This window comes from Arachis hypogaea, chromosome 1 (assembly GCF_003086295.3).
Source record: "Arachis hypogaea cultivar Tifrunner chromosome 1, arahy.Tifrunner.gnm2.J5K5, whole genome shotgun sequence".
Lineage (NCBI taxonomy): Eukaryota > Viridiplantae > Streptophyta > Magnoliopsida > Fabales > Fabaceae > Arachis > Arachis hypogaea.
The window spans coordinates 12,461,629-12,478,167 of record NC_092036.1 but is presented as its reverse complement, the minus strand read 5'-3'; the positions used below and the strand labels follow the sequence as shown (position 1 = coordinate 12,478,167).

Genomic DNA, 16,539 nt, shown 5'->3' with positions numbered 1-16,539 from the left:
ATTTTCTGAATTGAAAATTCTTTTTATTCAATTGGCTTTCGAGTTTATTTTTTTTCAAGTAACTTCTTTTGCCAATTGAATTTTCTGAATTGAAAATTCTTTTATTCAATTGGCTTTCGAGTTCGTCTTTTTTTTTTCACGTAACTTCTTTTGCCAATTGAATTTTCTGAATTGAAAATTCTTTTATTCAATTGGCTTTCGAGTTCGTCTTTTTTTTTTCACGTAACTTCTTTTGCCAATTGAATTTTCTGAATTGAAAATTCTTTTATTCAATTAGCTTTCGAGTTCATCTTGGTTTGCTTTCTACAATGGCCTTGGGACAATGCTTTCTTCTCTTTTAATCCAATTTAACTGTAGAAGTAGAATCATCATCCCTATTTGATATCCTCTGCTCATTGGGAGAAGTTTTTACGGGATTTCTAGTATCCATAGAAACTGTATTCCAGCTTCTTTTTAACATGCTTGCATCTTATTCATGTCGAGTGGTTGTCTGACTATGTTATTGATCATCCGCCATTATCAAGAGTTGAGCTCCAGGTCCCCGGCAACGGCGCCAATGTTACGATAGGTAACCGGAGATTAATACGACGGATGGCGTTTGGCGGCCCAAGTGTGTGATGGATGAGAACTCCGGGTAGGTACGCAGCTCGGGAGGCTCCGTCCGACTTGTGCTCGCGTGTGAATGGGGGGTGGTACCTGCAAAGACACTCCGATGCCTAAGTTAGCAAGGGTGTAAGCAGGTCTAGAGAGTATTGGGCTTAGAGATACCTGAGGGGTGTCAGGGTATTTATAGTGGTGAGCCAATAACCACCGTTGGTGTAGTGCCGTATTTTTAGGGTGCTAACCGTCCCCATTATCTTGGGGAGGTTAAGATACGGCTTCATGAAGTGGTTAGAGAGATTTTCGGGGCGGTTACTCATTTGAATGAGTGTTTATCTGCCAGCTAATCTCTTGCCCGACTTCTTCAGATCAGGTCGTGGTTGATACCGACTTCTTATGTGAAGGTCGGTATTTGTTTAGGCGTAACCCTTCAGGTTAGGCCTTTTATTTGGACCTGGGCCTTTGTCGTTGGGCCAGGGTATGAACAGGGGCGTTGGGGATTTAGGGTTCTTTTATAATTTTTTTTTTAAATTTAAAACGATGTCGTTTGAACCGGGAGTGTTTTAAACCGAAAACTTTGTAAAAAACCGACGGTTAACTACCGATTTGAACGGTTTTTTGACCAATTTTTAGCCAAACGATTTAGGGGACTAACCAAACCGGCCTAGTGACTGGTTTTCGGTTAATTTAATTGAATCGACTGATCTAATTTGGTTTTTAGAACTATGTAAATTAGTCATTTAACTTTTTTTTTTCTTTTAGATTCGAACCCCGACATTTATTTAAGCGGACTGAGCTAACTATTAGATTAACCTAACTTTTTTTTTTACCAAAAAATTATAATTCAAATGATATAGTTTCTCCATCCTCACCTAAAAACTAAAAGTTTTAGATTGTCTCACTTTTAACTTGAGGGGGAAAAAAATATGTAACTTTTTTTTTCCTTTTTTATGGATAGGGAGCATGTAACTAGACAAGCGAACTATCATGTGAGGAGTTGTTAATTTTTGGACGGGTCATGTTATTAAACATCTCTCCGACATACTTTACGCTAAATGTAATCTACTAATCTTAGGTCAGATTTTATTTGGGCCTTTCTTCGGCCCATAACATATAATGGGTAAATTTCAATTGGAAGAAAAATTGACAATTCTCTACCAAAAGAAAATGAAAAACTAACACTTCAATAGTATTTGGTTTAGTTGTTGGGGTAAATAGTATTTAGTCAAATTCTTACAAAAAACAAAAAGTATTCAGCCAAATTTTTTTAAAAAAATAGCACTTAGATTAAACAAAAAACGATTAACTTAAAAAGTTTAGTTTTTTAGAATTATTTTTAATCTATTTTTTGGAAAATTAATCTAAAGAAAAATAACCTTAAAAAATCTGTAGTTTGTTACGACTTTTAGTCCTTTTTCTATTTTGGTCTATATAAAAATAAGAAATTAGTCTCAATTAACTGAGGTACGATCAAGGCCCAATTCGATGACAAAAATGTCTAGTCCACTGTGGATTTGCCGAATTTGCAATGCACCAAAATTTGGAATCTTCTTACCCCCAAAAAAATAGCTTTGGAATCTCAAAGCTATTACTGATTCCTTTCCAAGTGGTTATAAACTTAAAAGCTGTACATACCTAACTAACTACCTAAGCATGCTGCATGTTAAGTGCAAGTTTTGCAATAAAAGATACATACACCTCACAATCCATCTAGTAGATTGAACTCTAATAAATAGTGAAAATATGGGTTAGTACAAGCTCGGAGCAATAGAGTTTATGGCATGCAGAAGTTAATGAAAGAATCTCTTGCGACATCTAACAGAACCAAGCTCCTCATACTCAGACTTAGTTACACACATTGCTTCAAAATCTGGACTTGACGCCAACAGAGATCCTCCACGCCAAACACCTAGTATAGGACTACAACACAAAAACGAGTTAGTTTATGGAAACTTCACTTCTCCCAACATGAATGAAACAAAACTACTTAGGGAACGGGATTTACTCTTCTTGAGTAGTTATCTTCACATGATAGTCATCGGGAACTAGTGGTCGGAGCTCCTTCTCTCTACATTGTCGATTGTCGATAATTTAAACACAGGGAAGCAAAGTGCACAAAAATTATGTTATCATGGAACAAGGTATAGTGGATAAGACAAAGAACTTACAATCTCTCAGAAAACTGAGGAAACAGCGTGCTTCCACCGGTTAAAATTATGCTGCCAAAAGGAAAATCGCATAGATAGATTGCAAGATGAAACAGAGAATCAAGGTGTAAATAGCCATAAACAGAACCATCAGAGTAAATGGTTTGAATTAGAAACCTTTCATAGAGTACAGGGTGGAGATGTGGATGGCACGAATTGACAGCTCGAACAATACATTCTGCTAGCCCAGCTTCATTCATACCTGCAAAACTGTTTTTATTAGTATTTTCAGAGAACACAGGATGATAATAAGCAGCAAAGAGCCAAGTAGACTAATATCATTCTTTGTTTTTGCCATTGGTATCTAAATTATATTTCTAGGAACCGGACTATCCCCATTTAGATTAACTTGATAAACTCAATATTCAAACAAAGAGTGTTGTATATGAATACAAACCCAAATTGGCAGGTTGGAAGATCATCTCAGGGACAAGAAACCGTTCATTTGTCAAGTCAAATTCCTACAAATAATAAAATGAAAGCAGGAAAATCAAACAACTGCCATCAACATCTCATACTAAAAGAAACGCGCCTACAAATACATTTTTCGATAGATCAATTCTGTTTCGGTCTTGAGGCATCTCAGCAATTTCTGGGCGGTTCATATTCCCCTTTGTTTCCTCTGGAAGAGGAGGAAAGCCACAAGTGCCATCCTTCAAGGCAAGATAGTTGTGTATTCGCTCTGGATGCTTAACAAAACCCTTGGTGTATGTGATACCATCGGGAAGCACATATGTGCACCTGAAGAGATTTTCTTTTCCACTTTCCCTATTTAGAAAAAAAAAAGTGAAGACAAAGAAAAAAGAAAAATACACCACATAAACGCATCTAGGCAAAAGGATTGTTATGAATAGTAAACCTTACCACCTATTTGGTAAGTGGTAACTAAATTGAATCCATCCTAAAACTGATTTACCTTTTTACTTGAAACTAAATAATATCATAGAGAAACACCTCACGGATTCAGTTCCTTCAAACAACCCAATATCAAACCAGACTCATCTGAGTATGATTTGCAAATCAAGTATTCAAGGATTTCAACTCAAAATGAATAACCTAAAATTCCCCATTCAATCAATTCTTGATGGATTCAACGCAACACAGTGATTCAATCTATTTTCATACTCATTACAAACCACAGATTGAATTCAAATATCTATTTTTTTTTTCACCATACTATTAGTATCCAGACCCCATTACCAGCAATTAACTAGTCAAGCACAGGAAGTTGTGGCTACCTCTACCAGCAGTTGATTTAGAAAAATATGAATACAATGTCATGAAGATTCAACAAGTTGATTCCAAACACACACCCCTTTGCACTAATGCATGCTAATTGCTAAAGAAAAGTAAGCATTTCGGGTACCTGGCAAGGCGGAGATCGCGCGGCACATCAAGGGAGACGAAACAGAGCTTCTCTTTGACATCATCAATGAGGAAGGTCTCCTCCATCACATTAACAGACCGAAACGAAACAAGCTCCTTCAGGTAATTAGTAAGCGCCTTCCCACCCAAATCGATTCTCTTAACACCATAATTCAGCGTGAAATTCTGAAACACAGGCGAAGCATGCGTGAAAGAGAACCCGCAATCAACAACAAGGCTGCACTGGGCCCGAGACACAAGCCCGTCGGGCCTGCGACTTGCTTCGTACAGGTGCACCAGCGAGGGGGAATCTGCCACGTACAGTGCCCTAAAATTGAAATCTTCGAAGACGAGCTCGTCCAGTGAGCGCTGAATGGAGGGAAGAGTGAACAAGGGTTCGGTGACGAGAAGAGAGGACTGCGTTGGGTTTATGCGCAGGATTGACGAGAAGAGGTGCGACCAGATTTCTCGTTGGAGATCGGAGTTTATTAGGTATCCTCGGTCCAATGGGCGCCGGACGGCGGCGGAGGTGAGGTCCGGCTCCGCGGCGGAGGAATCGGTGGAAGTAGTTGTGGTTGGAAGAGGGTGTGGGTGAAGCCATTTTTTGGAGGAGGGGACGCGGTAGAGGCAGTTAGGGAGAATGACGGCGGGGTCGCGTTCGCCGCCGAAGCCAGCTTTGATGAGGCCGCCGCCGTTGTCTAGAACAACGACATTGGTGGAGGACATGGTGGTGGTTATGGTGAAGTCACGTGCAGTGCCAGCTTGTGTGTCCCTTTCTCATGATTGTGCTTCGGTACGGCGTCGTTTCAAGGTGATACCGAGGTCAGGTAGTGGCAGCCATGGAAGCAAGCTTGCTCGTGCGACGTCTCTGCTGTGAGAGAGAAGATCAGAAAGGAGATTTGGGTCGGGCGGGTTGGGATGGGATTCGGGTAGGGTTTTCTGGGATTAGCCCAAAACCAAAATACTAGTTTCAAATATGCTAAAAAGTCCACCAAAAAATAAAATGCTAAAAAAGTAAAAAGTAAAAACACAATAAGCCATTCAATTAGTGTTATCTATAAAATTTTATTTATATATTTAGATATTAAATTATTTTATATTTAATGAATTGGTAGCTGATTTATATAATATTCATGTAACATCTATAACTATATAATAAGAATTGTATCTTAATTATAATCATCTTTTTCTTCTATTATAAAAGAATAAAGAGAAAAACTTATTTTTTATTTAATTAATTAGTATCTCACTTCATTCTCTAATAAAAATTAACTAAAATGTGTATGAGTATATATGAAATTTTTTTTCTTCTAAACCCAAATTGGTAAATTTTACTAAATATATAAATTGATAAATTATTTTATATTGGGTAAATAAGAAAATTTTTATTTTAATACAAAATTCTTTATAAATTAATTAAGAAAAATATGTTTTGTCGAATATTATAATATATATTTATAAATTTAATAATAAAAATGTGACTTTCACCAAATTGATTTTTAACTAAAAAAATTAATATTTTATTATACTTTCTCTTTTTATATTTTTATGGTTTTTTTTTTGTATGATTATGTCAATACGAAGGAAGAAAAACATAGACATCATGCAGTATTTAAAAATTTCTCGTTAACAATTGTTTTAAAGATTTTTTTATTATTTTATATATTTTTATATAAAATTCATAATTAAAAATTATTAAATATTAATTTAGTTAAATATATCAATTTATCTAATAATTTTTAACAATTAACCTCACGTAAAAATAAATTTCACCGATAATTAAATAGAAGTTTTAATTTGTAGTAGCCACCCAATTAATATTCGACTATGTTATATATACACTAAAATTAATTATAAAAATTAGTTATCAGTATAAAATATATATTAAAATATAAATACATATTAAAAATAAATTAAATTATATATATATATTTATATATAAATATATTAAAAATTAATTTTAATAGATAATTTTAGTATAGGAATAATATTTTTTATTAATATTATGTGGAATATAATCAAGGGAGTGAGATGTAAGGAGACATGCATTCAATAGCACTTACGCAAGTTTTTGGCTTCTTCAACATAGGATGGGATCATTTTGAAAGAGACCTTACAATTGAGTTTATAATACTGAAAAATAGTGTAATGTTTGTAGCAAGAGCGTGTAAAATGTTGTAAAAGAAGAAGAAAGTGAAGATACGAAATTTAGGTGTATTGAATGACATAGTTATATTATTAGAGTTATTATTTTTACTATATGACTATTGACTTCAATATGCTTTGTTCTTTCATTAAACACTGGATTAGAAGTTATGTGAATTGCTGCTTGGTTATTACAATAAATACTAATTGATTGCATTAATTCTAGTTGTAAATCTAACAGGATCTTCTTTATTCATATAACTTCTTTAGTAGTTGATGTAAGTGTCCGATACTCAACTTCTGCGGAAGAGATAGTTACAGTTGTCTGTTTTTTACTTTTCCATGATACAATGAAGCTTCCAACATAGAAACAATAGGCAGTAGTGGATCTTCTAGTATCTGAGCAAGCTGTTCAATCTGAATCTGAGAATTCTGTAACTGTGATATCTGCGCTTGCAAGGAAGAATAAACCATTAGCTGGGTCTCCTTTGATGTATTTGAGAACTCGGATTGCTGCCTTAAAGTGCACATCAGTTGGTGCTTCAAGAAACTGACTTAATTTGCCAATAGCAAAGCTGATTTCGAATCGAGTATTAACTAAATAGAATAATCGGTTCTAGGAGTGGCACGGGCACTTCTATTTCATTCAAATGTGCCAAAATGTTTATGGAATCTTGCAGTGGCACATGTTGTGCACATCATAATCAAATTTTATCAAAATTTTTAAATCATCTATCACCCTATTATGTGTTGCATCACTCACTTTCAATAATTACTGACCTTAAAATTTTTGGTTGTTTGATTTTTGCTAGCACAATCAGTTCAGGTAGAACTAAGTTAGATCCACGACTTAGGAGATACGTTTTTCTTGGTTTTAAGGAAGGAATCAAAGACTTCCTTTTGATGGATATGGCTTCAAGAGAGATATTTGTGTCTAGGAATGTAATATTCTATGAAAATTATTTTTTTTTTCTAATCAAACTCAAATACTTGTTTTAATTCATCTATTTTTCATTCTGCATCTAGCAACAATCAACATCCACTCATACATGATCTTTTCACATATGAAATATATATGTACTATGTCTATTCCCGCATCCACTTTTACTGAACCTATATCAGTACTCACTAACACTCAAGCAGTGACACCTGACATTAATAATTCACTTGAACATGCATCATTACATAAGAATCCCTCATGACACGAGACAGACATAATTAGTTATGCATCACAAGATTTTATTCCATCAACACAGTATGCATTTCAAATAGCACAAAATATTGAACAAAAATTGATTCTAACAAAAAAGATTCTACTCCTAACTATTAATGACTCTCTTCTTTTTTAATGTGCAAATAATTAGTTTGGTTAACTGATTTCTTACGAGTCAGATAACAAATATTATTAATATATATACATATATATAAACACCTTCTAAATTAACTTTAATCTTAAAATTAAATATAATCGACCACTAACTTAAATTTTTGTTATCTCAAATAATATATCAAAAATAGACGATTTATAAGTAATATGCACACTCTCTCTACTAATTAATATAAATATATGAGCAATAGACAATGGTAGTAGGACTAGGACATAGAAGTTTGAGGACAAACATTATTATTGATTTATTTCTCAGTTTTTGTCAGATGAAATTCAGGAAGACACACATTTGCAAAAATCAGTAACGCCTACCAAACCTGGGTATAGCGTGATTATACTATGGTAATTAAAGTAGTTATAATATTTTAAAAAATATTATTAAAATTAAAGTAATTTCTTATTATTAATTATTTAAAAAAATTACTAAAATATAATTTAATTTTTAATAATATTTATATCACCATAAACATCTTAACATATTCATGCCAGAAATTTACCGATTAACATAACCAAAGAAATAAATAAATAAGTGATGAGATATTAATATTAATTATTTAATTTGTCTATTCATGCATGAAACAAAATAATAATCTAATATGATATCTCACTGCTGGTGGCAATAATTCAACTACTACCCAAACGCAACTCCAAATCAATTTCTTCATAATAGTTTCCACTACCACTCATGAAAGAAGAAGAGCTTGCACCAATAGTAGTTGTTGTTGGGATTATTCCAAACAAGAATCCATATTCATAGTTATTAGCGGCGGTATTGGTAGTAGTAGCGGCGGTTTCTCTAGTAGCAAACATTTCATTATGCTCTTTCTTCTCGGGAAAAAGCATGAGCGTTTTCTTAATTGGTTCATCTCCGGAAGAAGGGTATGTTGATGATGAGGAAGGGTTTCTTATTCTAAAGTTGTAGAAGTGTTGTGTTGTTGATGATGATGGTGGTGGTGATGGTGATTGGTGGCTAAAGAATCTATTAGCATAGCTCTGAACTTGTTGTGGTGTCTTGTTATGAAGATAGTGTCTAGCTATTTTACTCCAACGTCCTCTTCCATAATTGCTTAGTCCCATCAGAAATAACCTATGCTCAAATTAAAACATCCATGTATATACAATAACAATTAATGTCTTATAGCAAAATGATGAAGGAAACAAAAATTACTTTTAGGGTACAACATAAAAAAATACACTCAGAATTATTTTATTACATACTCACAAAAATACTTTTAAATTTTGTTATCGAAAAAGAAAAGTTCTTATATTATTTAAAAATGTAAAAAATATACAACTGTAAACTAAAATGTTTTACATTAACGAAAATAAGCGACATAATGAATAAAACTTCTTATATGATAAGTAATGACATTGGCAAGTGAGCCACATCACAATTTTTGGTTAATAGAATAGGTTTGTGATCATGGCTAAATATTTTTAGCATATTTTAAAAAGGAGCCATTTAAATAAAGACACTTAAAATATTTTTTTAAATATTTTTAGGTAATTAAAATTTAGTACATATAATTTATTAAATTATATTATTTTTATTAAAATTATATCAGATAAATTAATTTGGCCAAAAAATCAATAAATTATATCTTAAATCGGTCTAAATTAATATTTTTTTTATAAAAAATAATTACAATATTTTTATTATAAAAAATAACTAAAATACTATTATTATTATTATTATTATTATTATTATTATTATTATATATTTATATTGAGACTACTAAATTTTAACCTTTTTTTTATGTGCCGTTATAGAGTTAGAATTTAATATTTTTAAAATTAAAAAAGAATATTAATTATAGAGTTAGAATTTAATAAGAATATTTTAGTCATTTTCTATAAAAAATAATATTAATTTAGATCGGTTTAAGGTTTGATTTACAGATTTTTTGGCCAAATTAGTGTGTCTGATCTAATTTTGACAAAAATAATATAGTTTAATTGATTATATGTATTAAATTTTAATTGATAAAAAATATCTTTAAAAAAATGTTTTAAATATCTTTATCAAAATGATTCCTATTTTAAAATTATTTAAAAATATTTGTGTCAATAATAAAATTCAAGAGTATTATTATCAACGTCAAAATAATTTAAATATGTTTTTAATGATTTATCTTTAATTTTAACAGCTTTGGACAATGTAAATATAATAATAATTAATGCGTCACTATAATTATTATAGAAAATTTGATATAACTTGATCAATGTATTTGAAATTCAATTTGTGTATCCAGAAAATAAACCAAATCTTAAAGTGGAAACTAATAATATAAGCCAAACAACCGCCAGCAAGTATGAACACTTTTTCTCAAGTCAAAATCTTTGAGAGAAAAGTGACATGGCTCATTTAATAATTAATTTAATAGTAGTCAATACCATAACACATCTTTATGAGAATAGGGCAATAGGCCGCAAAAATTCTGGCAAAGTTTCCGATTCTCTATTATCTATTTAATACAACAATAATTAAAATAAAAACATTTAAGCAATTTATATATTTAATAGTTAACTATCATATAATATCATTAATATGTATATACAAAATTAATGATAAATATATCAAAAAATATGTAAAACTATATATACTTGTGCATATATATAAGAATTTAATTTTAATGTACTATTATTATAAAATAATTTTATATGTGTATTAAATTATATAATATTACATCAATAAAAATAACTATATTTGCATATTAATGACATAAATGCTTATTCAAAAGAACAGATGTGATTGCACGACTGTATAAAACGCTTTACACTATCAATGCATTAAAATTAAATTCTATATATCATAATTAATTTTTTATATACATGTATCATTTTTAAATGACGTAATTAGATACTCTAGCACTGTAAAATTATTTTATAATATAATAAGTCTATTAAATTTTAAAACAAAAATAATATTCAATATATAAATTAATTATATATAAGTGTAAACTCATATGCAGTTAACTTCATATGAAATTAAAATCTAAAAGTCGTTAAATAATAATTTAATCAAATTATATAACGATTCTCAAGTTAATAACTTCACGTAAAATTAACTGCACGTAAATTTTTACTTTATATATAATATATAATAGCTGGTGTGATATGATGACAACAATAAAATTCAATAATATATACCGCTTAAAATGTGTGAAGAAAAAAATAATAAGAAAGAAAGAAAGACAAACTCATGGTCTCTGAGAGTCCAATTAGCAGTGAGGCAATCGGGTTGATGATGATGATGATGAGCATGCATGTAGGGTTGGAAGAAGAAGCTGCTACTATTATTATTAGAACCCTGATAATGATAATGAGAAGGATTAGCAGAAGGATCATAGATATGCATTGAAGATGGCCACACACTAGTAGTAGTAGCATGGTTCTGAAAATCGGATAGGACCGGATCGACCACAGCAAAGTTAAGAATTGTTGGTCCATCTGAAAATCTTGATGGTGGTGGAGGAGATGCTTCTCCTTCTGTAAGATCAATAATTTCAGGAGGCATCATTGTGGTAGAGAGAGAAAGAGTAGTATGAAACTATGAAGAATAGTGCGTGTGTGAGTGTGTGTGTAGCGGTGGACGTGCTTATATTCAGGATGAGTTACTCAAACTCTACTATGGACTATAAATAAATTAAACTATATTTTTTGTATGTTTTACCATTTTTTGTAAATATCTATAATGTTTAACTTTATTCAATTTTATTTTTAATATTTTTTATAAATTTAATTTTGTCTTTAATACTTTTGAATTTGGGTCAAAACTATCTTAAATGTTTTTAATTTTGTTATTAATATTTTCGATAGATTAATGTCTATGGATATTTTTGAGACAAATTAAAAAATTAAGAACAAAATTAAATGAATTAAACTCTACGAATATTTTTAAAAAATTATAAATATTAAAAACAAAAATATATTTTACTTTAAAAAATTTAAGTGTTTAAATAATTCTTCTTTAAATATATTTTATTAGATAAAGAGTACTCACTACAAAAAAAAAAGTTTATGGTAACTAGTAAAAAGAGTAACTATAGATTTATGGTCACGGTTTTTTACCGTGACCTATTCTATCGTGGCCATAGATCTATGTTCACGATTTTTTTATTTATGGTCACGGTTTTAATTTTCAAATTCTAACACCTTAGGCCACGTTTTTTCACTGTAATTATAGTCTCTATAGTTACCTCTTCTTAAAACTGTGACCATAGTCTTATCTATAGTCATGATTTTCACTGTGACCATTGACTCTATGGTCACCCCTCGTTAAAACCGTGATCATAGCCTTATATATGGTCACGATTTTCATCCTAACCATAGCTTCTATGATTAGGGATGGCAACGGGTCCCCATGGGGGCGGGGACATGCCCCCCGCCCCCCGCCCCCGCCTCCATTATTCGTCCCCGTCCCCGCCCCATCCCCGTGACGGGTAACGGGGGCCCCATATCCGCCGGGGACCCGGGTCTCCGCGGATATCCGCGGATTTTTATAAAAAAATAATAAAAATTGAAAAAAATTAGAAAAAAATTTAAAAAATAGTGTATTGTATATAATTTAGTATTTTACTTACATCAATATCTACTTCAATATTATGAATTACATGTATAGCACTCAAATGCTTAACCAAAAATTCAAAATCAGTAAAATAATAAAAATTTTAGAATAATTATAACAAATGTTTATCCAAATCACAGTAATTATAATAGAAAAAGCAAACAAAGATAATGAAAATGATAACAAATGCTTAATTATAATCATATAAATTATATTTAACTTAATTCAATAATTATAACAAATGCTTAACAAAATCATAGTACACACAAATGGGGTATTCTAGTCTTTTTACATAAACGGAGTTTAAACGGGTCTCCACGGGGCGGGGACCTCTATCCCCGCCCCCGCCCCGTTTAATATACGGGGCCCCGTCCCCCGTCCCCGCGGGTACAAAATCGTCCCCATATCCGCCCCGTGACGGGTAAATCCCCGCGGATATCCGCCCCGCTGGGGATTTTTGCCATCCCTATCTATGATCACCCCTCCTTAAAATCGTGACCATAGTCTTATCTATAGTCACGGTATAACTTATCTATGATCATCCTATTTAAAAAATCGTGACCATAACCTACTCTATTTTACTAGATAAGGAGTACTTTGTATTTTTTGTTAATTGAAAAATTTTAATTTTTTATTTATTATATTTTACATAAATAATTTAAATTTAAAAAATAACTTGTACGCTAGTTAAATTAAGGGTTAAGTACGATTTTGCTCCCTAACATAGAGGCTAAAAATTTATTTCGTCTCCAACTTTTTATTGGCTACAAAATAACCACGAAGATTTGAATTTATTTTAAAATCGTCATTTTCACCAAATTTTTTATTTTTATTACCATTTTACCTCTAACTAAAAAATTTATAAAATAAAATAAAAAAGAAAGGGAACGAAGTGGACTGAGGGGAAAGAGAACCGGGGAAGGAACGAAAGGGGGTGAGGAGAAAGAGAGGGGGGGACAGTCGGGGGTGGGGTGGAAAAAGTGGCCATCACACCGTCACTTGTGATAGAGAGCACGTCGTCGCCGTCACCGATACTTCCGCCGTTCTCGTTGCATTGCAATTCGCGGCATCGCCACCACGCGATCCACCACCACCACTGCATCTCTCCTCTTCTTGTGATTCGCAGTTCACTGTCGCAGCCTCTCTTTTTCCATCATTGCTGCAGCCTTTTTTTCTTTAAATTTTCTGTTTTTGTTTTTGCTTCTGGTTTTATTTTTGTTGTTGCTTTAATTTCGTTATCCATTGTTGTTGGTGTTGTTCTTCTAGTTATTGTTGTTTTATTGTTGTTGTTGTTTCACTGGTTCCGTTTCTGCATTTTAGGAAAGATGGAGGAAAGGTATTTTCGTCTGAAAGACGATTTTTAAACAAATTGAAATCTTAAAGACCATTTTGTAGTTAAAAAAATGTCAGAACGAAATAAATTTTTGACCTCTACGGAACTAAAATTGTACTTAACCCTTAAATTAAATAATATTTTTTAATAAAATTATAAGAAAATTCAAAATATATTAATTTATGTATTATCTTTATAACGTATTAAATATTTTTTCAAGGAAGGTTTCCGGCATTTTTTTCTTTTAGTCATCTGGTCCATTTATATGCCCATATAAAGAAATTTTGACTAAAATCCTGGCAGAGTCTTTGAATAGACAATTGCATGTATATGGTTACATAAGACAAAAACATTAGTATTTTTTATGTAATAATGTACACTGATATAATATTTTTTTATTTTTCTTTATTTCAATCAGTATTACCAAATATATTTGTATTTTCACTATTTTGTCTTGTTCGCCGTATATATTGTGTTTAAATCACGTCATATTATTTATTTGTTGATTCATAACACCTAGCAGGCTGTGCTAATGATGATCTCACATTTTTATGACAACAACAACATTGAATAATACTAAAAATCTTTTATTATATATAATACCAAAAAAAAAACTTTTATTATATATACTTTCTCTCTCTTTTTAAAACTTCTCTCTCCTCGATTTAATAATTAGTAGGAATATTATCTTTTTTTTTATGTATAATATTCTTTAATCTAATAATTAATGACTAAATACTCGTAAAATAGAATTCAATTTAATGATAAATATTATATATTATATTTTAATATGTATTTATTAAAAATATAATTATAATATTACAAAAGCAAAAATTATTTTTCTTTTATTTATAATAAAAAATAAAAATATCATATATAATACGTCGTTTCCTTAAAAATTTAGTTGTAATATTAATTCTTTATCGAACTTTTCTCTTTGCAAAAATATTTCCAATATAAAATTATCAGAAAAGCTCTGCATACAAGCCATTAGGGCTTGTATGCTTTACAAGTTCATTAACTAATAAATCCCCAAAACGCGCTGCAAGTTCTACGTCCAATACACGTACTATATAAAGATCCCGCGTATATATAACTACCAAATTTAAAAGATTTGTTTCCTTCTTCGTTCTCCTTATTTCTAGTTTTGTTTCCTTTTCGTTCTTCTTCTCGTTCTTCTTCTTCTCGTTCTTCTATTCTTATTTCTAGATTTGTTTCCTTATTCGTTCTTCTTCTCGTTCTTCTCTCTTTCTAACTCCAGCTTCGTTTTCTATCGATTTTTTGTTTACTGAAATCAAAGTTTGAATTCGTTTTGAAGATAATAGAAGATTCAACCTCAGATTCTCAACTGAATCAGGACGAAGTGGATTATGAATTTGAATCTGACGAAGTTCCTGATTTACATACGATTACTCTGAATTTTGTTGCAGTAATTTGTATAGGATTGTGTAGCTGAATAATTCGTGAACATTGACTGTGAGACTAACGCGTCAACATAAATCTGTGGATTGAATGTAATGTATTAGTTTTGATTGATTATCATGAATTTATAGCAGACGCTCGGGTGTAGATCAAAACTTTTTTGGGTGTATTTTTTCGGGAGTGTGGGTGTATTTACAGTTTATGGCTTTTTCTGTTATTTTAGCTGAGTTGTTGTCGTTCGGGTGTATTATATGAGACATGATTCGGTGTGTTTTTAGTTTTCGTCATGGTGTATTCTGCAGCCTGTGTATTTACAGCTTATGGCTTTTATTGTCATTTTAGTTGAGTTGGTACCGTTCGGGTGTATTATATTAGCAATGATTTGGTGTATTTATAGTTTTTGACATGGTGTATTCTGCAGCCTCTCTCTGTTGTTGATGACCAGTTTGTTCCGAAGGTTGGAATGACCTTTACCACCCTTGAAGATGCTGAAAATTTTTACAAGAACTACGCTAAGGCTGCAAGTTTTTCTACAAGAGTTCGGAGCACAAATAGGAAGGGAAATGAGATTAAGAATCAATTGATTACATGTAGCAGAGAGGGAAAATGGAAATCTAAAATATCTCCAACGGAGAAGACAAATCCGACAGCCAGTTTAAACTGTCCTGCAAGAATTTATATACACACATTGAAGGATATTGGTGCTTGGATCATTTCAAAGGTTGTGCTGGATCATTCACACCCTTGCTGTCCAAGTAAAGCAGAGATGCTCAAACAACATAGAGAACTAAGCATGTCCATTCGTCGTACAATAGAGAATAATGAGGAGGCTAGTATCAGACCAAGCAAAACTTACCAATCATTTGTTGCGGCTGCCGAGGGTCACCGCGAGTTAAATTTTATTGAAAAGGATGTGAGGAATTACATTATCAAGGAAGTGCGGAATGTTTCCGAACAAGAAGATGCAAAGGAATTCGGGAAATATTTGTTACGAATGAAAGAGAAGAATCATAATTTCTTTTTTGAGCTTGAACTCGAGAAGGATCAATCGATTAAGCTGGCTTTTTGGGCCGACGAAAGAAGTAGAGCTGCCTTTGAGTATTTCGGAGATGTTATTTCATTTGACACCACCTACAATACAAACAGGTAACAAACTGTCCCTGTTTATGATGCTAAATTAATGTATTTTTATGAATCCGCAGGAGAGGTGTATATTGGCTGTTTTTGGGTGTATACAAAGCATTTGTTGGGTGTACCTAATGATTTTTCATTCTGCACTACGGTAATTTGTTTCAGATATAATTTGGTTTGTGGTTCTTTTGTCGGGGTGAATCACCACGGTCAGTCAACACTTCTTGGATGCTCTTTGATGAAAAATGAAGAAATTGAATCATTCAAATGGTTATTTCAATGTTGGCTTCGTTGCATGGGGGGAAATGCTCCGAAAAGGTTTCTCACCGATCAATGCGCATCAATGAAAAGGGCTTTAGAGGCCTCTATGCCAACAACAATT

At 31.9% G+C, this 16,539-nt stretch overlaps 2 protein-coding genes across 2 annotated transcripts; both read right to left on the bottom strand.

Moving 5' to 3' along the window:
- Nucleotides 1-2,148: 2,148 nt before the first annotated feature.
- LOC112797487 (actin-related protein 6) lies at nucleotides 2,149-5,199 on the bottom strand. The gene is made up of 7 exons (XM_025840463.3): nucleotides 4,174-5,199; nucleotides 3,350-3,575; nucleotides 3,205-3,268; nucleotides 2,925-3,009; nucleotides 2,769-2,819; nucleotides 2,606-2,668; nucleotides 2,149-2,520 (listed from the first exon to the last, which is right to left on the bottom strand). Exons 1-7 carry the CDS (start codon nucleotides 4,896-4,898, stop codon nucleotides 2,391-2,393), a joined length of 1,344 nt encoding a protein of 447 aa, XP_025696248.1. The 5' UTR covers nucleotides 4,899-5,199; the 3' UTR covers nucleotides 2,149-2,390.
- Nucleotides 5,200-8,222: 3,023 nt separating this feature from the next.
- On the bottom strand, nucleotides 8,223-11,298 carry LOC112797482 (uncharacterized). Its single transcript, XM_025840449.3, has 2 exons — nucleotides 10,905-11,298; nucleotides 8,223-8,791 (listed from the first exon to the last, which is right to left on the bottom strand). Exons 1-2 carry the CDS (start codon nucleotides 11,222-11,224, stop codon nucleotides 8,329-8,331), a joined length of 783 nt encoding a protein of 260 aa, XP_025696234.1. The 5' UTR covers nucleotides 11,225-11,298; the 3' UTR covers nucleotides 8,223-8,328.
- Nucleotides 11,299-16,539: the final 5,241 nt, after the last annotated feature.